Source organism: Lygodium microphyllum, chromosome 18 (assembly GCF_053477565.2).
Source record: "Lygodium microphyllum isolate KBCC chromosome 18, Lygodium_microphyllum_v1.1.10, whole genome shotgun sequence".
In the NCBI taxonomy this organism is placed as follows: domain Eukaryota; kingdom Viridiplantae; phylum Streptophyta; class Polypodiopsida; order Schizaeales; family Lygodiaceae; genus Lygodium; species Lygodium microphyllum.
This window is the reverse complement of record NC_141152.1, coordinates 114,242,388-114,270,071: the sequence shown is the minus strand read 5'-3', so window position 1 is coordinate 114,270,071 and position 27,684 is coordinate 114,242,388. Positions and strand designations below refer to the sequence as shown.

Sequence of the window (27,684 nt, the reverse complement as noted above, 5' to 3'; positions counted from 1 at the left end):
CATTTCAGACACCTCATGTTGCACCGCATATCACACAATCTGAATGAATTTGGTGTTCCTATTCCTTCATTACATGGTGCATCTTCATCATCATCTTTTCATTTTCAATCATTAAATGAAAAAAATGAACAAAATGCATCTTGACCTTTCACTACACAAATTCAAAACCCACCTATCCCACCATCTTCTTCTGTTGCTTCTCCACTTCCATTCACACCATTCACATTTCCATTTCAAACACCTCATGTTACACCACATATCACACTGGGGGGTTATGGAAACAAAGGCACACATTCTTTTAGAACCTCATCCTTGCCTCAGTCGGGTGGTGTTCCACCTTCTTTTAGAACCTCATCCCTCCCAGTCTTTCCCAAGTGTGGATCAGTTGGTACCACAGTTTGTCTCCATGGCCTTACCTAGTGGACCTTTTGGTCATCCTATTGTGCCCCAACCGAACTTTGGACAGGGCTTCCGTGTCCCAGTGCCTTCACCTACACTAGCACCTTATGAAGATATTCATATTCCAATGCCTCAGCCTCAATCGACACTCATTGGACATTCACAACCCATTTCTGTCTACCCACTTTTTCCCCCTCCTTTTTCCTATCAAACCCCTCCACCACCACCACCATCTTATTCCACCCATCCATCTTACCCCACTTTCCCGACACCTCATGGTTCTACCTCATCTTCAACCAAGCATGCATTCAATGACAAGACTTGTTTCAACGAGTCAAACTTAATCACTTCGTTGAATTTGATGAGACATGTCCTTGACTCACAAAACCTATGGGATCTTGTGCAGGGGTTGGAAACCAACCCAATCCTACACTTGTTACATACATACTCGTCCGCTCATGGAAGGCTAGGAATGCCTCTGCTATTGTCGAGTTGTTCCAGGGCTTATTGCGTGAGGTTCATTCTCAACTTCAATATTTTAACTTAGCGTCAAAGCAATGAGCACAATTGATTGACCGCTATGCGGCTTGGGAAATGACCCATCATATCAATCTTGATCATGAGCTTCAAAATTTCAAAAACTCACTAAGATGACTTAAAAGTCAAGTTGGTTGATTATCGGCATCTTCTTGCTGAATTCTCCACTACGGGGACTCTGAAGTCCTCTAACGATCTAAACAAACTCCCCAAGAAATACTTCAATTTTGTGAAAGGTATAGTTTCAAAGCCTACCATGCCTACTTTCTATGAATTAGAGTGTCAATTGTTGGTTATGCATGGTTGTTCCATCAATTTCATATGAATAATCCCTCAAAGGGGGCTCTCGTTGCTCATTCCTCAAAAGGGGCTACAAGGGAAGGGCAAAAAAAATCAAAACTTCCAATCAAAATAAAAAACAAAATCAATTCGAGGAATCACAAGAAAACTCCCAATCATAACACAAACTAGGGTGGCAAAATGTACCTGAAAAGAATAGGTATTGTCAACATTGTCAAAAGATTGGCCATTTTGACGATGAGTGTCGATCAAAGGCAAGAGGCACAACACCAAAACCTAAGTCTCAGACCCCAGCCCCTCAATTGGGCAAACCCAGCACGCGAGACATGGTGATGACAAGGGACACTTTAAAGCTCAGACTCACACTGCCACTGGTCAACCATCTCAGTCAACAACATTCTCAACTCCAGAGAGCTTGTTTGACTGATCTGCAACGGCCCACATTGTCTCCATAGAGACATCAGATGCGAGTCTCATCCATATCTATGAGTTGCCTCCTAACGAGGTTTCCGCAGAGACCCACTCATCACAGTCGAGCACTTCAGCTCCTATTTGGATTGTGGACAATGGAGCTACACATCACATGACTCCTATAGAGGACATATTCCATTCCCGAGCCCCTGCAGCCGGGCGGGTCCACGTAGAAAACAACTCCTCGGTCAAAATTCAAGCTTAGGTTGCATCAGTTTTGCCACTGCAAAGGGTCCAGATCTGGCTACGCTGGACAATGTATATCTTGTTCCTCAACTTGGGGTGAACTTGTTATCTGTTCAACAGCTTTGTCGGTTGGGGCGAGCAATTTACTTTACAGCAACCACAGTCGAGGTCTTTGACTCTCTGACTGGTTTAGTGATTGCTCGCAGTGAGACACAGCCTAATGGCCTATACCACATGACACTTTCTAATCGATCCAACAGCCGAGGGCTCTCTATTCCATAGCTTCCAAGCATTTGCCACATATCTGGAGCCTACGAATAATGAGTGTCTATGGCATTTTTTGCTTAGAGCATCTTGGTTATGACTCTCTTTATGAGTTCTCATACCGTGAGCTGATTAAGGGCCTTCCCCGCCTAAAGCTAGCTTGCCATATCTGTAAAGCCTGTCAGCTTGGAAAGTAGCACCGTATCCCTTTCCCTTAGCAATCCACACATTGTGCTAAGGCGCCTCTTAAATTGATTCATGTTGATCTTTGAGGACCGACATCCACTGCCGCCTTGAACGGCGCGTTGTACTTCTTTTTTATAGTAGATGATCATTCTAGATACATGTGGGTGTACTTCCTCAAGCATAAGTCAGATGCTTTCACATATTTTTCTGCTTGGGTACCACTGGTTCATAACCAAACTGGACGTCCAGTTGGTTCCATGAGGAGTGATAGTGGTGGTGAGTTTATCTCCGATAAGTTTTCCAAGTTTCTATAGCAGCATGGTATCTCACACCAACTCAACTCTACCAACTCCCCCTCTCAAAATGAGGTCGTAGAGCGTAGGAACCGAACAGTCATGGAAATGGCACGCTCTATGTTGTTCGCAATAGAGGTCCCTGAGCACCTCTGGGTCGAGGTTGTCAATACTACAGTGTATATCCATAACCGGTATCCACCAACTGCAACTCTTCCTCAGAACCTCGTATGAGGCATTCTTTGGCTCTTGACCTGTTATTTCCTACTTCAGAATCTTCAGGTGTTGTGCCTATACACACACACCTAGGAAAGCTCACTCCCCAAGCTGATCTTCTTATTTTTGTAGAATATTCCTCTGAAGCAAAAGCCTCTATTGTTTGTTCGATCCTCGGACAAATAAGGTGATCATTCGGAGGGACGTCCTTTTTTACGAGGGATATCCTGCAATCCTCTATACTGGAAACCGATCCGATTCCTCCTTCCACATCATCGGAGATCGTGCCTACTGAGCCTAGTCTACTTCTCCCTCCTAGCATTGTTGGAGATTCTTCAGCTCCTAGGCCCCCTCTGCGAGAGCCATTACCTCGCTGGTACCAGCAGACCATGTGGGATTCGGGGATCTTGCCACCGGATTTCACTCCGAAGAGACCTAGAAGATCTGCTCGGCTTGCTCCTCAGGCATCATTTATGTCGTTGTTTATAGCTGATTACATAGCGCATTTTGAGCCTGATACATGGCAAGAGGCTCTTCAGCACCCTCAATGGCAAGATGCCATGAAGGAGCTAGAGAATATTGACCAAAATGAGACTTGGACATTGGTGAATCGTCCGAGCCACAAGAAAGTCATCAGGACAGTGGATTTTTAGGAACAACCTAAAAGCTAATGGGACTTTAGACAAGTACAAGGCTCGCCTTCTAGTGCAAGGGTTTCAACAAAAGCATGGCATTGACTATGAAGAGACCTTTGCCCCTACTGCCTGGTTGACATCATTCCGGTTGCATCTCACGTAAGCCGCTCACCACGGTTGGCCAATACATCAGATGGATGTCATGAGTGCCTACCTGAAGGGTTATCTCGAGGAGGAAGTCTATGTGGAGCAACCACTTGGCTTTCCTTTTGGGAACCCGTGGGATAAGGTATTCCGCTTGCAGAAAGCTCTTTATAAGCTGAAGCAAGTGTTGCACTCTTGGTTCCATAGGATGGATGAGTTCTTACAAACTCATGGATACCATTCTACCCCTTATGACCGGAACTTATATGTTCGATCTACTACAAAGAGGGTCAGCTATATCCTGTTGTACGTTGATGATTTACTCATCACAGGCTCAAATTTTGCTGCCATCGCAGAAATTAAGGCAAAGCTTAGTGCTACCTTTGAGATGACAAACCTTGGTTTGTTGACTTATTTCTTGGGGATGTGATTCGATCTAGGGGCTGTGTTTCTGTGTCACAGCAGAAGTATGCACTTCAGCTTGTGGAACAGTACACTACGGATCAAACACGGCCAGTGGCCACGCCTCTTGATCCTACTGTCCACTTGTCAAAGGATACCCTAGGTCAGCCCTTCAATGCACACACCAATCAGTCTGTTGTAGGGAAACTTCTTTGGTTGATTCATACTAGGCTAGATTCAGCTTACTCAGTCAATATTTCACAGCACCTAGAATGTCATATTCTATTGCATGTCTTCGTGTATTGCATTATTTACGGTGTACTTATTCTTATGGCCTGACATATGATTCTCGTTTATGTTTGCAAGAGTATACTAATTCTCATTGGGCAAAAGATCCTGACACCCGATGTTCCCATGGCATCTACTTCTTTACCTTGGGCACAACTTCCATTTTCTAGTCTAGCCATAAACAGGAGATGATGGCGGCTTCCACGGCCGAGGCCGAGTATAGGGCTCTCTTCTATGGCACCATCGAGGCCATCTACCTGAGGAGTTTACTGGCAGTGCTTCGTTTTCCTTGCGACTCTCCCACCGTTGTCTACTACGACAACCAAAGTGTCATTGTCCTTGCTGGCAATTTGATCATCACACCACGAATGCAACATGTGGAAATCCACTTTCACTTTTCTAGAAGGCAGGTTGAGCTAGGCACTATCCGCCTAGAGTTTGTGTCTTCATCAAATAATTTTGCAGACATCTTGACCAAAAAGTGATCAACCGGCCGGTTCTTCAGTACCTACCACCCAGGATCGGCTTGGGTACATCCTCCCCTACTTCTTCAGATTGACGGGGGGAGGATGCTTCCCTCTAGCTTTCCCTTCCAGTTTCAGAGGGGGCGGCTTCTTCTTTTGATAGTGACAATGATGATGCTTACAATTTTTAGACCATCATTTATTCTTTTGTATTGTATTATGGATATTTGTAACATCATCTGTACTGTCAAGATGATATGATTGTAAAAGGGTGCTTGGGCAAGTAAACAATTTCCCTGCGAGAGTACTGTCCAAGTGGCACCATTGCATAGCATTTTGCATGAGCATGACATCTTGCATCTCCCTTTCCATTACCTCCTGCATTGGCATTTTGTTCATGTAAACATGCATTTGTGCACATTTATCCCTTTTCGGTCTTTTGGAGTGGTCGACTTTGGATCCATTATATTCGTGGCATTACATATGGCAGTCTCCAAGGCAAATTTTCCCTAGCTTGCTTGCTTGCTTTGCTTGTCTTGCTTGCTTCACTTATTTGCAATATCCACACCTGAGTTATTTTCCTTCTTTACCAACACCCAGTAATGGTAGGAATAGTATGATTATTTTGTGAAGGTTTTGGATCTGAACATCCCTTATCACTCTCCCGTATTGGGACACGGATACTCAATAGGACGAACATTGATTTGCAACCCTCATTTAATGCTAAATCTATCAAATCTAAAAAGCCCTCCCAAAAAAAAAAGTCCATACCTGATTCCATCCGCCTTTGTGGGGCTTGGTAGGCCACTGGGCAACCAACGTGTATCCTTTGTCTGATGCCCTGTCCTCTTTGGGGTGATTACTTGGGCTCCCTTGGTAAGATAACCATCACCTCTGTAGTCTTAGTAGGCCACTGGGCAGCCGACACACACCCTTTGTCTGATGCTTTGGCTGCTTTGGGGTGGGATGCCTTGGGGTAAAAGAAAAGAAAAAGGGCTTGGCTGGCCTTTCATTCTTGTGGCACCGTTGTTGGACCTAAGAGGGGGTGTTGAGCTAAAAATGCATTAGCTTCACTTAAACCACCCCAAAACGTGCTTAATTAATGAAGTAGCCTTGTTTATTTAAAAGAAATGCGTTCCTTAGAGAGTGTTTGTGGCCCATAAGGAAAAACCCACTTGGGAGGGCCCAAACTTTCTATAAATAAATATGTTGCACTCCATTCAGGGATAGATCTCGTTTTTATAGGTTTCACGTGTTTCCAGCTTGCTGCCCACACCCCTTTCGCGAAGGACATCGCAATCTCAGCTGTCCCTTGCTGTCATCTACAGTCTAGCGCCTATTTCCAGCCTTCCACCCGCAGTTTGCAGCTGTTTACAGCAAAGCGACTGTTGTTAATCACTCTCTAGCTGCCGCCTGCTCAGTTTTCTCTCTCCTCCCTGCTGTCGCTGCTGTTTTTCTCTCCTCAGCCTGTTGCAGCAGATTTTATCTCTCCTCTCCCTGCGTTCAGCTGCTTTTCTCTCTCCACTACTTGTGTTTGCTGTTTCCTCTCTCCTGCAGCCTGCGTTTTTAGTCTTTCTCCTCACTTGCATTTTTAGTCTTTCTCTCTACTGCATTGTCGTCTCCATCAAATCCAACCTTGGCTGCGTTTGTTGTTGGTATTCGACGCCCAAAAACTACCTTGCTGCAATTCGGGACCCATTCGGAGTACGACACTCTCCAGCTCATTACCCCTGCCCTAACCCTTGAGATATAGGAGTTCGAGGTTTAGTATTCATTCACTGCATAGTGTGTTTGCTGCATGAGCATTGTATATTCAGCACTCATATCACTTCATTTATTTTCTGTGTTCATTGTCTCTGAGCATAGTTGCACTAGTACCACGTACGGAAGGTTTCATACTATACCATACTTTAGGTACCGTACCTTACATATTAGTACCATAAGGTACCAACTTAATGGATGCATCTTTCCCATTCAAACTGCACTTTGGGACTAGCTAAATGCTCCTTATATTAATATGATTCTCCCATGAGAGAAGGTTATTTGAGATTCAAACAATTTCTCTCAACCTTCTCTCTCTCAAGCCCACACTTCTCTTATTTGTATGATCATGTATGCATGATGTATCCACTCCCATCTATGTAGTTATAAGTTGTAGGTAGCAATAGCGCATGTTGCCCATAAAGCATTAGGTTTTGGCATGTTACCCTCAAGTACTCATCTTATATACTCTAATAGCATTGCTATTTAGACTTGAAATATCTATTCTATTATCTTTAGTCCAAAATAATCAAGTTTTTTTTTCGTACTAATATCGTACCGTACCTTATAAAATCTTAACGTACCATTTAGTACCGTATTTTATCGTACCGTACCATATCGTACATTTCATACCTGGCAACTATGTCTCTAAGTTCCCCTAACCCTAAATGTGTTCTTTTATCAGTCTGTGCTTTGTCGTACGGTTTTTGTTTGTGTTTCTGTGTTAGGATAGTTCTTTACACCAACGAGCAGCAATGTCAGGAAGAACCAGATCAGCAGACACCATAGAGGAGATCTGCCACAACGCTAAACCATGAACACAGGTCACATGACCATGTATGCCCGATACTGAATCAAAAATGAAGGCATTCTAAATATGCCAAATATGCCACAGGTAATCTAAATGCAAAGAGATCATAGAGGTCATCCTTCCCAGAATCCATGAACAAGTTGATATCCAGTGCTGAGTCGCTGAGGACCACACACGGGAAACAAAACTCCAAATCTATCTCGCAATAGGGCAAGAGACAAAGAGATGAAGCATTGTCTCATCACATGTAGTGCAGAATACCCATCGACCAGCAGAGATCTTGCGAGCACGTAGCACATCCCCAGTAGGAAGACCCCCAATAAGCAGCCTCCACATGAACACTTTGCCCTAATACAAAACCTTAGATTTCCAAAGCTGGATGAATCTATCCTACCACTTCTTTTTGCTATCCCGAAAATGCCATACTTTAATAGCCTTATCCGTGACCTATCTCTTGGCCTCCACCATTTGATGATATATCTGGTTAGCTGACCTTTTCTCGAACCCATCAAGAATCACAAACATCCAATCACGCCAGGGAGACAATGAATGTAACGCAAGCAAAGGATAGAACCTCAAAAGTTTTTCCTGTATGGATGACCAAATATCGTGATATCCTCTAGGCACCTGAAAGTGTTGAAAAATACGTCGAAAAGAATAAAGACGTGCCTGCTCAGGAATAATACCATCAAGGACTGTCTGCAACCCCAAACAAGCCATCCGATTGAACTTGTTTCTCTGCAGATCTTTATCAGGCCAATCCAACAACCTGGAGGTAGCTAATACTTCACCTTATAGGGAATTCTCCTCACGAAAATCAAGAGGGTGCTAAACTGCAAAACGTAACATAGCATGCCAAGATGCGATCGTGTGAGAAAGGAGAAAAGACTAAGAGACCTTAATAGATCTCATGGAGTTAACCACATGCCACCAAAAAGCATGAATAATTGTGCTACCATGAGAAATGCTAGTCCTTTCTATTAAAAAATTTTGCAATATCTGTCCAAGGATGATTCTCTACACATTGTGCCTACAGAAGAGCTAACCTCAAAGTAGCCATATGAAAATTAACATCCAATAGAGTTGCTCTTCCCATCCTTTTAGGAGTTGTCACATGCTGCCACGAAATCCACACCTAGCCCAGGTGATTCCCTTTCTTTTTCCATAACATGAATCGGATAAGCTAAACCAATTCCAAAAGAGACTTCTTGGTCCAAGGAAGCAATGGCATGAAATCCAAAATCATGCTAATCATAATGCATTGAGCAACTTTAAGTCTCACATGGAGAGGCCAGCCTTGAGATTTCCAGTACATAAACCGATCATGAATACAGGATGGCATCCAATCACAGGGACCTACCTCCACACCAATAGGATAACCCAAGTGTCTGGTTATATTTCCCTTAGGAATCACAATTCCATGCCAACCCAAAGCCTGCAAATCATTCTCCATACAAGAGATTAGTGTAGATTTCTGAGCATTAATATGAAGTCTCGATGCCATAGCAAAAAGATTCCACGCAACCATTGTCCGATTAACATTCGAGCGATCAGCCTTAAGAAACATAAAGGAATCATCTGCCAAAGATTGACCCACAAGTTGGACCCCTTTGAGAAGAGACAAACCAACAATCTCACCTTGATCGACCAACTTATCCAACAATGAGAGCATCAGGTGAGTGACTAAAGCAAACAACAAAGGACTAAGAGGGCAGCCTTTCTGAAGAGACCGAGATAAGGCAATTTAATCAGTGATCCCTCCATTAAGTGCAATACGGGCCACTACCCCCTGACTAATAGTATCCACAAGAGAAACCATGCGTGGCCCAAAATCCATGGTGGACATAGCTGCCTCAAAAAAGACCAGCTTACATGATCAAATGCCTTTTCAATATCAAGCTAAAGCATAACAACATGCTAGCCTGAAGCTTTAGCATAGTCAATTCCCAGTTGAACATTCAAAATGTTGTGCATTATATTCCGGCCCTTGATGAAACCATATTAACATGGATAAACCAAATGCGAAAATACTTTCTCCAATTTGTTGGCAATGATTTTAGAGAAGATTTTGTATAAAGAATCCATAACAAAAATGGGTCTCCATTGTTTCAAAGAGGTTGAAGAGGGAACCTTAGGCAATAACCAAATGACTACAATCTTCTATTCTGAAGGCATGACACCAGAATTCCACACTTGCTGACACAGGCGAGTCAACGGATCCTTAAGCTGTTCAACATGGGCTGAAAACAACTCATTAGGAAGCCCATCCCAGCCAAGGCTTTTCCTTCAAGGCAAATGGGACAGCACCTCTTCCACTTCATCCTCCGAAATATCAACCTTCATTAAATCAACCCATTCTAGTTGAACCTCGTTAGTAACCAAATCACAAATGTATCAACGATCAGAGTGAACAGCATCAAAAAGAATCTCTTGGGGGCCCAACAATGATTTATAAAAGTCAACACACATCTAAATGATGGATGCAGGATCTGTCACCATAACACCTTGCTCATTCTTCAAACGCACAATATTTCCCCGAGCATATTTCTAATGTAATCGAGCAAAGAATTGATGAGATTGACACTTATTGTCATATAAAGCTTCCACTCTAGACAACAATTTGTATTTAGCATATTCCTCTTCTTGTAGAGATTGAATTCTACCTTTCAACCATTCAATGCATGTAATCAAGTCATCAGTGGTATCCTCCAACTCACAGAGACAACGAATGGGCCAACAAAGATTGCGCATGCTGCAATTCAGCATGTAAAGAGGAAGTATGCTGAATACCATACTGTCGGGATAACAATCACGGATTATCCCTAAAAACAGACCATGCTTTCATCCCTTTAGATAGGACCTTGGAGCGAAACGAAGCAATTAATTGCTGAATACATTCCAAAAACTGATTTTGCAGCAGAAAGGATTGAAAGCAACTCCTGTCAAGGGAGAATATTTGTCAGCTCAATCATGTTAAGCTGCCGATGTAAAAATACTCTCTCACAGAATATATACCTCTGCACTCCTAAAGAAATATCGAAAATGAATGCATTCCGCATAATCCATATATGCAACGACCCCAAAAGCAAAAAAAGTGAAAGAGCATTCTCGGGCTATACAAGATCCAAGTACTCTGCTGTCCTAAAGAAGAATCGAAAATGAATGCATTCCACATAGTCCATATATGCTAACAACCCTAGAAGCAGAAAAAGTGAATGAGCATTCTCATAACAGGTTGTACAAGGTCCAAGAACTTGGGTTGTCCAAGGATCCAATCCTTTGGAAGCATTGATAGCCCTACCACCCGAGATCAAAATTCTTATATGGAGACTGATTCACAAGTTTGGGGTTAGCGAGGAGTTGTTTCTAAAGGCAAAATTACCTAACACTTGGGATATCCTATTGGCGTGGATGTGGCTCCTTGGGCCTTGCTTGGTTGAATATCCTCCCAAATTCATGACAAATTTGTATGTTAGAAATCTTAGGGCTGGTCTCTTCATGTGTAGCTAAAGTGGCTCAAGCCTCATGATTAGTATGGTCTCATATTTTTTACCGTTGCTTCCCTATACCAAGAAGTCTCTCTTGGAATTGGTACAGCCCATCTGCTTTATATTGTGGAAAAAGAAAGGAAAACATTTGGATCAAGTGTAGATATCTTAGTAGCATGTCACTACTCCAAAACGGTTAGGAGGAGCTACTTTGTTGTAAATCTCCATATGATAGCTTTGAGAATGGTGCTTCTCCAAGCCCTATGTTTGCAAAGTCATCCTTCGTTTGATATTGCTAAATTTTTTATTAAGGAGATTGGTATCTCATATGGTTGCACAATTATCCAAGTTTATTTGGTGGCACATGTTAAATATGATCTATTAAAATTTTGCAATCCTTTCTTCTTACCTATTTGATTCGCTCCTCGCAAGAGATTCTCCACCTTACAGTTTGGCATCTTCTTGATCTTCAAAATGAGGCTAATTCGTCACAAGCAGAAGTGTTGGCCACTTCCAAGCTGCTAGATTAGCCTAACAAAGACTTCAATCAAATAAATTTAATCAGATGGCTAGATTAGGGTTGCAAACAGTATGTGATAATGTCATTCTTGGGCAGCCCCATCTTTATTCTTTCCATCACACTAACTAATACTTCCACACACCTAGAGGCTATAGCCAAATTTGGTCAACCTTGTAGGAGCAACTTCAACAGTATACTCCGTTGCTTGCTCTTCAGCTTTCTTCTCCTCGGCAAGATTGGATGTCTGTGAAACAAAACGATTTCTAGAAACAATCAACTAATCAAATATATCATAGAATGGTAGAGGATAAGAGATGGGTCACTGAGAAAGCTGATAAAGTTTGGCACGCTCAAGATAGTAGAGGGAAGTGTGTGGTACAAATTTCAACAACTATGGAAGTTCAAGATTCCTTATCACTAGAAAGTTTTCATATGGAGGCTGCTAATTGGGATAGGGATATGCTATGTGCTCACAAAATCTCCTGTGCTCACTATATTTTTAGCACTACAAGCCATGTGACCTGGATTCGTCCCTTCATCTCCTACCTTGTTGTGAGACAGATTTGGAGCTTTATTTCCCATGTAAGAACTTTGGTGACTTGGCAATAGACACGCGTCCATTCTTGGGTCATGGCAAGATGCCCTCTTTGTCCACTCTGCAGTCAAATCATCCTTGTCTCTTCCATTTTCTAAAATGGATGGCTCTCTAGCACAATTCTTGCACCCATACTACCTTCATTTTTTAATTCGAAATTGGGTATCCATGGTCATGCGGCACGTATTCGAGGATTACTATTATGGCATATCTCTTCCATAGTTTCAGCGATGTGATTGCTCCTTGGCTGCATATAGTTTGCTTTTCTCTTGTTGTGCCATCTACCTAACATTTGTATGTTGACACAAACCTAGTGATGCATAAAAATAACCAATTGATTGATCTAAGATGAATGTACAAAGCTTAGGGCCTCAATATTAAGCTAAGATATGCCCTAAATGTTTGATCCTCCTTATTTAATGCTAGGCTGAAATTCTAGTTATTACTCCCCCCTATGTGCGGGCACATTATTATGCATAAGAGTGTGTGTTATATGGGTTTCTAATAAGTCCACAAATCAGCCTATTTCTATGCAAATGGGCATGAAGCACTTATAGATGAGAGAGCACAGATTGAAGAGTCCAAGACTATACCAAAATAGTTGGTGCAAACATTACATGGATATAAATTGAATGCAGCTTCATCTAGTCGTACTCACTCTAGCTCTCGTAGTGTGTCTTATGTATCAAAATTATATACATTGCCTGTTTCTAATATGTGTGATGAGAATGTGCTTGGTTCTTTTTAAAGAGATATAAAATTTAGAAAATTAAATGGCAGTTATGCAATCTGAATATGATGCTATTGTAGAGAATGGCACTTCGTTCATATGTGACTTGCCTCCTAGCAAAAAGCCCATTGATACTAAGTAGATCCACAAGTAGAAGCATAAGCCAAATAGTAGTGTTGATGACCACCATAAGGCTAGACTTATGGCAATGGGTTATGCTAAGCAAAAAGGAATTGACTTTGATGAGACCTTTGCTCCCACTTGCCATGTGACAACAATTCATAGCATTTTTATATTAGCAACTCATAATAGTTGAAATGCACATTAATTGGGCATTAAAACTGCATTTGAATGGTGATTTGCACGAGGAAGTATATGTATTCAGCCTCCTGGTTCTACTCAAAAAGGGCAGAGAAGCTAAGTGTGCAGATTGAAGAAAGTATTGTCAGGTCTAAAGCAAGCACCTTCAGCTTGATATAAGAAAATGTAAGCATACTCAACTGCAAGTGGTTTTCAAAATAGTGCGACTAAGATCACCTTGTATGTCACACATGAGGGTGATGTACCTCTAATTGTTGTGGTTTATGTCAATGACATGTTACTCATTAGTCCTAATGAGACACGTATTGCCGGTTTTCAAGCTGATTTGAATTTGGCTTTTGATATTGGACATTCAATTTAAGCAATGTGATAGAGCCATTGTTTTGTGCCAAACAAAATATGTTAAGACATTGTTGCAGAGATTTGGTCTTGAGAATTGCAAGCCTATTGCTACTCCTATTGATCGGTTTCAAGTTGAGCCTTGGGCCTTGATGATACCAAAGACTGTTTTGGTATCTTTCTCTATCAATAGGTTGTTAGATGCTTGAATTATGTAATCATTGTGAGACTTGACATTCAATTTGCAGCATCATGGATGAATGGGTTGCTATATATCCTAGGCACCAAGCATTGGCAGAAATGAAGCATATCTTTCGCTATTTGAGTGGTACTCTGCAACTTGAACTATTTTATCCCAAGAGGGTGTCACTCTTTCTTTCCACCAAGTTTACATGTTTTTTCCAATTCAACTAGGTTTATTATTATGACACTCATGCATCTACAATGGTTTTTGCTTCGTGCTTGGCAACTCATGCATTTCGCGAGAGCAAGAAGCAACCCATTGTGGCCTCCTCCAGTTATGAATCCAAGTACAAGGCAACTTTCACAACCACACTTGATTGTGTTTGGCTCTGAATCCTTTTGGTTAATTTGAGTATGTAAATGTGAAATTTTCTCTTGATGTAACCTCCAACACTAACCAAGATTTCAATTTATCTGTAGATCTTTTTTTAATGTTTGGTCCTCCATATTTTGGGGAGTCAGTAATATCTGGATTCTAAACATTATTTCTATATGAACTTCAAAAAGGAATTTTAGTCATTCATCTTTCTCTTGTTATAAGGATGCAGTGGAGCTCATTTAGCTACAAGGCCTCCATAGCATTTTCTTTTTTGTTCTTCACACTAGCACTATGCAGCTATCTTACACCACCGACTCAAGTTAACTGATTGCATAGTCTTTTCTCAACAAAGGAATTTTGGCCACACCAGTACAAGAGAGAGAGCCTAGCTTATCAGCATCATCTGCCAGAAAGATGTAAACTGTCTAGATAGAAACAACTTTTACATGCCTTACGTATGCAACTGCTATCACACATTGTGTTTATGGTGAATATGTAGTCAATAATAGACAAGACCAGTTAAACGTGAAAAATGAAATGTCGTTACTTTATGTATGCACTCTAGTATGGAGGACAATAACCAAGTACTCTACTGTCAATTTCTCACAAGATGTGAGGAAGGATCATTTAAGTATGCACTCTAGTGTGGAGGATGATAACCAAGTACTCTACTGTCAATTTCTCACAAGATGTGAGGAAGGATCATCTTTACGTAACTTCCAGCCACTCACATTTAACTGGTGCTATGGTGTCAATCAATCGCAAGAAGTGAGGAAAGGTCATCCTTATATAACTTCCAGCCACTTACAATTTTTTGTCTAAACACTTACAATTTTCTGTCTAAATCCCCAACTCCCCCAAAAAAACGAAGAACAATCATAAAAGTAACAATCCCAATCAGCTTCAGATATGTACACAGTTGATGGTTTGCAATAAAGCTGGATAAATATTACTACAGTTTCATGCTCCAAGCTAGGAAATCTTCCACATGAAAGGATCTGAAAACCAAACCCAAACAGCAAGTATAGGAGCAAAAGCTTACGTTTCTATGTCGAGTTTCAACTTCTGAACCTACAACAAAAGTACCACAAACTAGTCAATGCGTACTCAAGTGTCCACAATTCAAGCTCTTTTGAGACATTACTGTTGCAAAACCTCTTGTTATGAATTTCTAACAATGTTGTAGATACATATGGGTAGCATGAACAAGTATATGTCGTAATGAAATGCACAGGTTTCTAAGACACATCCCAACTTAGTCCATATCTACTTCAAGTGAAATGTTTTTGCTCACAGACACCCAGCCCAATTCTGAGGCTGATAGCAATCATCCCTTTGGATGCAATGTGCTTGCCAAACAGACTCAAATAGAGAGCTACAGTAATAGAATCTTCATCATTGTCCTCTATAAATTATAGATGAAAATTAGCCCTTTTTAGTAAAACCATTTACTAAACAATTAATATTGTAAGGGAAGCTATCTTGGCATTCTTAAGGGTGTCATGATAAGCTGGAGGAGAACACCTGCAGCTAAGGCAATTGCCGCTGCTTGGAGGTCTATAAAATGTATTCAGCTCCTGGGGCCATACTGCTGGAAAGACCCCAAAAGCAAAGGCCCTGCTTAGGCAGGCTGTCACTCAGCAGATCTGAATGCAACTGGTTCTTTCAAAAGGCTAAACAGACTGAACTGATGAAGCACAACCTTCAATTTATAACTGAGTCTCCAAATTGTCAGTTTCATTCTTCTTTATGGACTTTCTAAATCTAAGAAACTTAAAATTTTAATAGCCCACATGTAATTTTGGACTTTCTAAATCCAAGAAACTTAAAATTTAAATAGCCCACATATAATTTAATATTTTTCACATAATAACTGGTCAAATTGTAAGCCTTGAACTATGGGAAAATCACTGGTCTCCAGATTCATTTCACTTTCTATATTTGCATACAGATCCAAGATTTTAGAAAATTTGATCATTTTACAAGTCTATGGGAATATCAAATTGGAAAGGGTTTTTTTTCCAATACTAGAGCATGATTGACAGGTAGCAGAATATCTCCAATTGTGTCTGTGGAACTTTAATGCCGATATTCTACACATCCAATTGCAAACAATAAAACAAAATGTGAAAAAACATAGTTACCACCTGCCAAAATAAAAGGTCGATTAAATTAATGAACAATGGTAGTTCACACCAATGCTTAATCATGAATACCTAGCTGACCAAACCAAGTCCAAAACCAGCACTCAAGGCAGAATATCAAGCTAGTTAAGTGTGTGTGCTAAAATATCATCCATTCATCACACTCCATACTTTTCATACCTTCCAACTTTCCAGCCTAACACAACCTTCCACCATTCAAGGCTAAGGAATTAGTCTACCACCTGTTGAGATGTCTAGCTCCACTTGAGCTAGCATCTAGTACACCCCTTGGTGATGTAGTAGGATATTACTCACTGGTATGTTAGGTGACCGACATAAGGATACACCAGTGATTCTATAGCTGGACTACACCCATGTAGTCCACCCTTGGTTATGGCACATTTATTGTGCCATCTCTTCTTTCCTTAGAGGGTTTACACTTAGTGATCACATGTGCATACGTTGTGGTACTTTCATGTTAGTCTTTTATCATGTTGTAGACTTAGTTCTTTTGTGTGGAAGAAGAAAAAGGAAGAAGAAGAAGATTTCAAGCCTATCTCTTTGCGTTCTCAAATCTCCATTGCCTTGGTGTGTATGCTCCTGGGTTCTTCACCTCTCTCCTCTCTTGCTTATTTTCATAGTATCAAAGCCATTCCAAAGCAAGCAAACAATGGGTAAGAAGCTCTTCCACCTTACTTGATTTACCTTGGGTTATAGCCACAAGAGGCTCCTGAAGCTGGCAAGGCTACAATCTCCAATTGTAGTGAGACTTGGAGAGCAAGAAGAACAATGTATATACTATAATTAAGCCCTTTTGTGCTTATCCACCATAATTTTTAGCATCTGAGGTCATTTCAACCTCTATTCTAGACCTACAAGTGGTCCCAACAACAACTTTTAGGTATACTACAATTTTGATTGTGTCGGCCATTTATAGATGTACAAGTTACAAATTTCAAATCTACAAGGTTTCATGTGTTTCTTGGATTGCAAACAGAGAAGGCATCTACATATAGATTGCGAATTGCCGTTTTTGTTGTACAATCTGTGAAAAAGGTTGTGTGTTTAGTTGTGGTGTATCAAGTATCAGCTTGCAAATTACAATTTTTTACAAGGTTGTCTGTTTCATCAAAATGTTTGACAACTTCAACCAGATTGTTAACAAGAAGCTTAATAAGAACAATTATCATGCATGGAAGTTCAGGATAACAATTTCTTGAGGAGCAAAAGTGTTTGGAATTACATTGAAGGAGATATGGCAGCAGCACCTGAAGTTCCTGTGCAAAATGCTACTACAGAGCAGGTAAAGGCTAGGAGCAAACATAGAGTAGAGTCATGTATTGTCTATCTGTTAGTGTCACAAATAGCATGATGGGCTATTTACAGAAATCTGATACCCTTGCTATTGCATGGAAGAATCTAGCAAGGCTCTTTGAAGTAGACACAAAGGCCAAAAAGCTACAACTCAAGTTAGAACTGAACCAAGTGAAATAACAGACATGTCCATTAATAATTATGCCTTGAAAATCAAGAGTATTGTGGAAACTCTTGGATCTATCAATGTGGTAGTTGATGATGGTAATGTTGTACACATATGCTTAGATGGACTTGGAGATTAATACAAGAGCTTCAAGTCATCTATGAATACGAGGGATGATATCTTTGATTTTACAGACTTAATTTCTATCTTAATACTAGAGGATAAGAACCTTGGCTTGGATTTCTCTTCTTCTCAAAATAAGAAAAAGTCTGAATAGGTATTTTACTTTACTAGCAAAGGTAGAGGTCATGGTGAAGGCCAAGGTGGTGCTCGTGGTCAAAGTTATGATACACAACAAGATACAGGAGAATAGTCGCAAGGAAGGGGGCGTCAAAGAGGCCAAGTTGTAGTTTCTAATAGTCAATACAATTCCAGTGATAGTAGGGAGTATTGGCATTGTGATCAAAAAGGCCTCTAAAAATTCTTTTAAAAAGATTAGAAATTGAAAAAAATAGCAAAGCAGTTATAAATCTAGTAGCCGAAACAATGATAATACAAGTGAATAGTTGTTTGTTATGCAGCACTTTATGAATGCTATGACAATTGATAGTTCATCAAAGAATGATGTATGGTATGTAGACTCAGGTGCCTCTAACCACATGACTTCTCATGGAGAGTAGTTTAGAGAGATGTGCAGTCCAAAGTCTCTAGGCTATATGGAGATGGGGGATAATACAGCTCACCCCAGTAGTCATGTTGGAAATGCTCCTTTGACTATGCACGATGGTAAAACTAAGTATTTGGTTGATGTGCTGCATATATCAAATATTACAAAAAACTCGGTTTCTATTGGTTAAATGGTAGAACAGGGATTGCAGGTTCGGTTCACATCTGATGGTTATTATGTAGAAGATCTCAAAAATGATTACAAGTTGATTGCAAAAGAGAAACATACTAGCAAATTGTTTACTCTTTATGTAAGTCTGCCTGAAATGGATACTTCTATGTTTGCACAAGGTTTATGTGTTGCAATTAACATTGAAATTTGGCATAAGAGAATTGGTCATATAAATATACAGTAGCTGAAAGACATGCAATCAAAAACAGATTGTGGATAGCTTGTCTAAGTTGAGAGTTGATGGGATGCACAAAGTATGTAAAGCATATCAATTTGAAAAGCAAGCAAGACATGCGTTTCCACATGAAAAGCGTGTATGCAAGAAGCTACTTAAATTGATACATTTTGATATGTGACATCCTACAAAAACTGCAACTTTGAGTGGTTGTAAGTATTATGTTTCCTTCATTGATGATCATACTCACAAAGTATGGGTTTACTAAAAGTAAAGTATTCACTCACTTTAAGTCTTTGATTGAGAAGCAAACAAGGTTGCATATTAAATGTCTAAGGTCGAATGGAGGAAAAGAATCTCTCCAATGAGTTCTTTTATTTTTTACAAAAAAATTGTATACAAAGGCAGTATATATGTAGTTATACTCCACGGCAAAATGGAGTTATTGAGTGAAAAAACAAACAGATTGCAAAGATGGCTTGTGCATTGATGTCACAAAAAACTTGCCTCATCACTATTGGGCTAATGCAATTGCTACTGTTGCATACTTAATGAACAAGACACCCACTCATATTGTACATGGTATGACACACAAAGAGAAATTTATGGGTGGAAAGCCAAATCTGTCCCATCTGAAAGTATTTGGATGTAATACTTATGTGCATATTCCTAATGAGTTATGCAGTAAATTGGATCCCAAAGCAGAAAAACATATATTTGTTGGATATTCTCTTAAGCAGAAGGAATATAGATGTTATAGCCGTAGTAACAAAGAACAACAATCCCGAGGCCCCGGAACGCGGGAATGTTGTCTCGAACGAATGGGCCGAATGGGGACGCCAAAATGAGATAGGGACGTCTTCTATCCCATCCCTAGCAGTCATCCCCCCGTCCCCTTGTCAGGGGACGTTCTTAACGGGGGGAAAGGGAGGGGGTTTTGGATAGAGTCGGTGTCTTTTAGGGGGGTGGTTTTTTTGTGTGTTTTTTTGTATGTTCTTTGGTAGTATACATTCACCCACACACATAGTAACATGGGACCGGTTTTGGGAATAGGGATGGAAATAGGGACGAGGACAAAAATAATGAATTGCCATCCCTTGTAACCACGAGAGGGGGCTCTAACATGGGGATGGAACTGAGACGGGAAGCTACAAAATGGGCATCCCCTATTACTATGCCCACACATCCATCCACCACATCACATATATACATTTTCAAATGCTATTTATGTGAACGAGCAGATAGAGAAAGCATGAAGATTTATTGCAAGGGAAGTGTGCAGGTGAGTGAGAGTGACAGAGAGAGAGTATGACATAATTTGGGTATACCAACAATGTGTTGGTACACAAAGTTATGAGCGCACAGATAGAGGAAGCTTGAAGATTTGCAGCAGGGGAACTGTGCAGGTGACTAAGAGTAACAAAGAGAGAGTACGATATGATTTGGGTGTACCGACAATGTGTTGATGCATAAAGAATAAAATGTATTTATACTTGGGATACATAAGGGTGCATTCACATGTACGACATAATAATACACATGTACAATACATGAAGGTGAATAAAGGACCTTTACATCCCAACAACCTCCAACTTAAAAGTCCGAAGTAAACCTTTAACCAACTCCTACCAGTCGTATGCAATGCTCATGCTGAGCCTTGCTTAGACTTTTAGTGAGAACAGCTGCAGGATTATCCTGTGTTTTGATCTTGGTCAATGTTATTAGACCATCTTCCAAAATCTATTCGATAAAGTGATATCGCACATCTATATGCTTTGTGCATGAATGATACATGGCATTCTTGGCCAAATACACAACATTGGCTATCACATCCCAACACTGAAGTACTCATAGACATGCCGACATCCTCTGCAAGTTTGCTCAACCATATAGCTTTCTTAGAAGCTTCAGTAGTAGCTGATATGTATTCAGCTTCGGTAGTACTCAATGCTACGATATTTTGCAACCTGGAGCACCAAGAAATTGCCCCATCAGCAACTGTAAAGACATACCCACTAGTGGACCTACAAGTGTCAAGTCACTTGCCATGTCTACATCACAATAACCCTGCAGACTAAGTGCACCCTGCCCATAGCAAATACACTTTCTTTATGTACCCTTTAGATATCGACGAATACATTTGACAGCCTCCCAATGTGGTTTGCCAAGATTTGACATAAACATGATGACAACTCCCACTACATGAGCAAGGTTTGGAAGAGTAGCAACCATAGCATACATAAGAGAGCCACAAGCTGATGCATAAGGGACTCCCTTCATAGCATTGGCTTCCATGTCATCTTTTGGGTTGTTGGCTTTACTAAGCTTAAGATATGGAGGTAAGGGCACCCCAAGAGGCCTAACTTCAGCCATGTTAAATCTGTCCAATACCTTTTCAATATACTTTTCTTGAGATCAGAACAGCAATTTTTGTGTTCTATCCTTGCGAATACTCATGTCCAATATATGCACTGCATTCCCCAAATCTGTCATGGAGAAAGCTGATTTCACCTGATCTTTGAGAGCATCCAAGCTAATCTTACTTTTCCCAGCTAGCAACATATCATCCACATACAAAACAAGTATGATAGGGTTACCATTTGTATCATTTTTCATGTACAAACAATGATCTGCATGGCTGCATGTAAACCCATGAGAGAGCATAAAAGTGTCAAACTTTTTGTACCACTGTTGTGGTGCTTGCTTCAGCCCATACAAGCTGCGCTTTAGTTTACACACCAACTGCTCTTTTCCAGGAACTACAAAGACCTAGGGTTGTCTCATATAGATTTCCTCATCAATGTCATTATGCAAAAAAGCTATTTTCACATCCATTTGGTACAGCTCTAAATCCAATACAACAGTGAGAGCATAAAGCACACGTAGAGTGGTCATCTTCACAACAGGTGAGAAGACCTCTTGGAAGTCAATCCCTTCCTTCTGTGCATACCCTTTTGCAACCAATCTTGCCTTGTACTTGGGTTTCCCATCAACTGTCTTTACTTTGTAAGCCTATTTGTTTAGAAGAGGCTTTCTTCCTTTAGGAAACGATACAAGATCCCAAGTATCATTAGCATACAGAGATTTAATCTCTTCCTGCATAGCTAGCTCCCACTTACTGCTGAATTTGCATGACTTGGCCTCTTTATATGTAAGAGGCTCACCCTCATCTGTAAGCATCACATAGTGCAAAGCGAGGTCATATCTATGTTGCTGCCTTCTTAAGCATGTAGACCTACGTACCCAATGATCTACATTCTCACAAATTGGGTCTACATCTAGAGGCATGTTATTTCCAGCATTTATTGGCTGTTGTAAGCCATTTTCAGCATGTTGTTCATGCTATACAGCACCTTCATTTTCATTTCCAACACCTGCATTTTCATAATCAGCAAGTCTATCTTGCTGTCCATGACCTCCTTGTGCTTCTATTTGCTGTCCAGCATCATTTGGCTCAAAAATAACCGGTTGATCATCAGTTTCAGCTTGTGGTACAGCATCATGAGGCTCATCATTTCAAGTAATAGGTCGCTGCAAATTCTAAAATTTGACCTTTTTCATGTCTTCATCAGAGGCTAAAGTACTTTTCAACAACTTTGCCTCATTAAGCACAACATTACGCCTACAAACAATTTTCTTGGACTGTGGTAACCACACTCTATAGCCAAATTCACCCTCGCCACCATAGCCCATGAAAATGCCTTTGGTGGATTTCGGGTCAAGTTTACTCCTCGGCTCATCTCTAACATGCACAAAAGCATCACAGCCAAATATCCGTAAATGGTCATATGAGGCCGATTTGCCAGACCAAACCTCCTCAGGGATGCCATTATTTAAGGACCTATTTGGAGAGTGGTTGCAAATGTGAACAGTGGTTTTAAGTGCCTCTCCCTAGAATTCATAAGGGAGATTAGCAGTGGACAGCATGCACCGCACTCTCTCACATAAAGTCCTATTGTATCTTTCAGCCACACCATTTGAAGAAGGGTTGTAAGGAGCTATAAGCTCCCTCTTGATTCCATGCAAGTCACAAAAAGACTTAAACTCAGTAGATATGAACTCACCCCCATTATCAATTCTCAAGCATTTCAGCTTTCTACCTGTTTGAGTGGTCATAAATACATGAAAGGTTTTAAAAACAGCAACACTTCACTTTTCTTTTTCAACAGATAAACCTAAATCTTCTTGGAACAATCATCAATAAAAGAGATACAATATACAGCACCACCCAACAATTTCACGGGCATACTACATACATCAGAATGCACTAAGTCCAAGACATTGGACTTACGGGAGACACCAGAGTAAAAGGAATTTTTCATTTGCTTTCCACAAGTTTAGAGCCTTTTCCATCAACCCTCTTCAAGGAGGCAAGGACATCAAGTCCTTTCTAGCTCATATGGCCTAATCTCTTGTGCCACAACTCCAAATGAAAACGAATTTCAACAACTGCAAGAAACTTGCCATTCAAAGCTTTACAATTTGCAAACAATACAAAGTGCCCTTCTTGGTTCCTTTTGCAATCAGCATGGAACCCTTTTTCAATTTCCACAAACCACCACCAAATAGTGTAGTGTAACCATACAAGTCAAGTTGTCCAACAGATAGTAAACTCTTCCTGATACCAGGCACATATCTAACATCTTTCAACACAAGCTCTTTCCCATTATCCAAGGACTAAGTGTACAGTGCCTATCCCATCAATGTTGTAAGCATGGTTATTTCCAAGATATACTTTTCCATAACTGCCTGCATTGAACATAGCAAAAAACTCCAATCAAGGAGTTACATGGAAAGAGATACCAGAGTCTACAATCCAAGTTTGAATGACACCATCATCAACTGACAAAAGGCATCAATCACATCAGCCTTGGTACTCTACATATCTTGCATGTGACATACAAGGGCATCATAATCTACTGCACATAGTACATCAGCCTTTGTATCCAAGAGCTCCTCTATGACTACACTGGAGGCCACATTGGCCTTTTCCTTGAATTTGGCTGCCTCAGATACATATGTCTTATTCTCTTTCTTCTTTTTGTCTCTTGCATTCTTCTTCCTCCCTTGTTCCTTCTTGTAGTACCTGCAATCAAGCTTCTTATGGCCCTTCCAATCACACTAGTAGCAAGTAATATCACTCTTTTCCTTTCCTTTACTCTTGCTTCTGCTTCTACTTCTCTGTCCAGCATTTGCATTTTTCTTTTCAACCCTGCCTCTAACATTGTAAGCTGAATTGCTGCCTTCTCCACTAGACTTACTTCTAATTTCTTCATTCAGAAATGAACCCCTCACACCATCATATGAGAGATTGGGGTTATTACTAAGAGAAACCACCAAGGTCTCCCAGGAATCAAGCAGTGTCATGATCAAAAAGATTGCCCTCAACTTGCCATCAAAATCCAAATTAGCATCCTTGAGCTGATTTAATATACCAGTAAATGTACTCAAGTGCTCAGCAACAGACTTGGACTCATCCGCCTACATATTCACCAACTTGCGCATTAAATCCACTTGATTAATAGGTGGGGTGATCTTGTAGGTAGTTTTCAACTTCTCCCATATTGCACGACCGGTATCTAAGCCCTTAATGTCTACCAAAATGTCATCAGTGACACCCATCTTTATATAAGCCATAGCCTTTTTGTTGACTCTAGCCCAATCTGCATCAGACATTTGTGCGGGTTTATCTTCCTGCAAAGCATCCTCACAATCCTTTAAGAACAGTATGCCTTGCATACGATCTTTCCAAAGATCAAAACCCTGATCATCAAACCATTTGATTTCCATCAAACTCTTAATGTCAAACTGAAAGAAGCTGCAGCCATTTTTTCACAAACACAAGTGTAAATGCACTGAACTGCAAGAGCAGTAGCTAAACCAGCAAAAAACACTACTGTTCTTGCCCAACCACCAATAAACCTCTGCTGTTTTTACATAAACCAGCCACCACATGAGCAAATACTGCAAACATTTACCAAAATCTGCACAAAATCCCAAATTTCTAGGTCCAACAGTGTGTAAGTGTCAGCCAATCTCACCAAGCTGAGCAAAATTTCATCAATACATGACAAGCCCCAATTTTTCCAGGTCCAATGTCAATAAATTTTACTCAGATGAGCAAAATTCCAACAAATTTAGCAAAATCCCCAATTTAACTGAGGTCAACCTGCACAATGTCTACAATTTTTGACACAAATGTCACTGTGCCCCAAATTTCCCAAAGCAGATTTGCACAGATTTGTAATCTGTGCTTATGCATGTGACCACCCGAAAGGGGAGAAGTAAAAAAATATGAAATTTCCGATTTTTTTTTTAAAGGAGGGTGTCATCACGCGCGCCTCCTGTCACTTGCCCCTCTCGCCCCGTTGGTCACCACTGGACCCCGTCGCCACGCATAGCTTTCGCCTGCCCACTTGTGTTTACTATCGCTGGACTTCTTCATGACTTGTATGTTGGCTATCTGCACAACCTATTCGTTGGTTTTCTGCACGCGCCTTCTTCCTGCGACTGTAGCCTGGTCGACAGCTTCTCGCTTATGCAGCTGGCGACTAATGCCTATGAATTGCACGAACCATTGTGACTCTAATACCAGTTATGAGCGCGCAGATAGAGAAAGCGTGAAGATTTGTAACAGGGGAATTGTGCAGGTGAGTGAGAGTGATAGAGAGAGAGAGAAAGAGAGTACAATATGATTTGGGTGTACCAACAATGTGTTGGTACACAAAGAATAAAATGTATTCATACTTAGGGCACTGCCGTAAGGGTGCATTCACATGTAAAACATAATAATACACGTGTACGACACATGGAGGTGAATAAAGGACCTTTACATCCCGCAATTTATGTATGTCATTCCCTCCCATGTCCCACCCCCCGTCCCCGTTCCTTGCTTTTAGCCATCCCCCGTCCCCGACCCCATCCCCGTCTCTGTTCCCATTCCCCATTCCATGTTACTATGGTTATAGCCCTATTACAAGTGAGTTGAGAGTTAATAGGGATGATGTTTTTTATGAAATGAGTAGCAAGTATAATAATGTGTAGAATGCACTTAGGGTTGATAAGCACGAGAGTGTGACTATACAAAAAACAAGTCAATAATCACAAATATTGAGTGGACTAGAAGAGTCTCTTGGTCATGGTTCTATTGATAGACCTTGCAATGACAAATTGAAGTCACAAGTTACTCTACTAAGTATATCATAGATATCAAGAAAAGGTAAAGAGAAAATCAAGGACTCGTTCATTATAACAGATATATCATCAAGTTTCTCTCATGCTGATGCTAATTCAAATGGCTCTAAGTAGAGCTTCGATGAGGAGTTTCGAACTCCGTCTATTAAAACACCTAGTGTGCGGAAGGCACAAGAGGTTGCTGAAGAAACTGGCAGTGATCCGGGTCTAGCAAGTCAAGTAGAGTAAGAAAGCCAATGCAACAATTGGCATATGATAGCTATGTAGCTTATCACTATCCATACATGGCTAAGGTTTTCCAAGATGTGGAACCCACTTGTTTTAAGGATGCAGTGGATAATGAGTATTGGGATCGTGCTATGGATGAAAAAATGGTTGTACTTAAGGATAATGACACATAAAAGTTGGTGCCTTTACCTTAAGTCAAGAAAGCTATTGGTCGCAAATGGATTTACAAGGTCAAGCATAACTCAAATGGATCTATTGAACACTATAAGGCAAGACTAGTTGCTAAAGAGTATGCGCACACTCATCATATTGATTATGAGGAGACTTTTGCTCTAGTGGCTAAAATGGCCAATGTAAGGAAGACTATCATAGCAATGGCTGCATCAAAGGGTTGGATTATGCATCAAATGGATGTAAAGAATACTTTCTTGCAAGGGAAGTTACAAGAGGAAGTTTATGTGGAGCAGCCACCTAGTTATGTAGACAAGAGTCATGCAGATTATATATGCAGGCTTCATAAGGTCTTGTATGGGCTGAAGCAAGCACCCTAGCCATGGCATGACAAAATTGCAAAATACCCTTGTCAACATTGGATATCACAGAGCATAGGCTAATCACTCACTCTATGTATATGAGAGTTATGCAAGTATTGTAGTCATTACTATATATGTGAATGATTTTATCATTGTGGGTAATAGTAAAACAAAGATTGACAATGTGAAGGATCTTCTCTCAAGATTGAATTTGAGATGAAGGATTTGGGAGAGCTACGCTATTTTCTCGACACAAAGAGTATAAGGATGTCACAGAGATGGTATATGTTGGATATATTGAAGAAGTATAGTATGGATGATTTCAAGCCTTTTATACCCTTGGATATTAATGCTAAGCTTAGTGCACATGAGGGTGACTTGATTGAGGATGTAACTATGTATCAGAAGATTGCGGGCAACCTTATCTATTTGATGATCACTAGGCTAGACTTAAGCTACGCAGTTAGTTTGAGGAGTCTGTTTACACAGCTTCTACGGAAGCTACATTTGGATGCAATGTAGCACACATTGCGCTATGTCAAGTCCACATTGGACTATGCCTTATTCTATGGTGCAAGTGTACCATTGAACTTGCATGGTTACACAAATCCAAATTGGACTCGTAGTATTTCAAATAGAAGATTGACCAATGGTTTTATGTTTTCCTTTGGGAGTGTTGCTATTACTTGAAGCAACAAGAAACTATTGAGAGTCATTCCCTCGACGCCACGCAAGTAGGTGCCACATGGCAACAGTTGGGCTGCATCAGTCGGCTGCATTTAATGCAGCCAACCTTATCAATTATTGGCATTATTTCCAGCCTATAAATAGGCTGAGTTTCCAGCAGTCTTGGCGTATTGTCTCTCACAGATTTCAGCCTGCTAACTGCGGAGATTGCTCTCGGGGCTGACGGAGATCAAGATCCTCAAGGTGGAGACATACGCAGATATTCTCTCTACACCCGTGTATAATTATGCATCCTTATACAACATTCTTCACTACAGATTTTTTGTGTTTCACTGTCTCTTCCCTCTCTCTCTGTTCACTCTTTGTCACAGTCATTCGCTTCGGCATTGCTTCACTCTGACATGGTATCAGAGCATTAAAGGACTGACCTAGG

At 40.6% G+C, this 27,684-nt stretch overlaps 1 protein-coding gene across 1 annotated transcript in view; it reads right to left on the bottom strand.

Moving 5' to 3' along the window:
• The window catches only part of LOC148021272 (protein DGS1, mitochondrial-like), a 105,510-nt gene that overhangs the window by 4,099 nt on the left and 73,727 nt on the right, over nt 1-27,684 (bottom strand). The window contains exon 10 of the mRNA XM_087699133.1: nt 14,955-14,983. Coding sequence (XP_087555259.1) covers nt 14,955-14,983 — 29 coding nt within the window. The remainder of the gene's footprint in view (nt 1-14,954; nt 14,984-27,684) is intronic.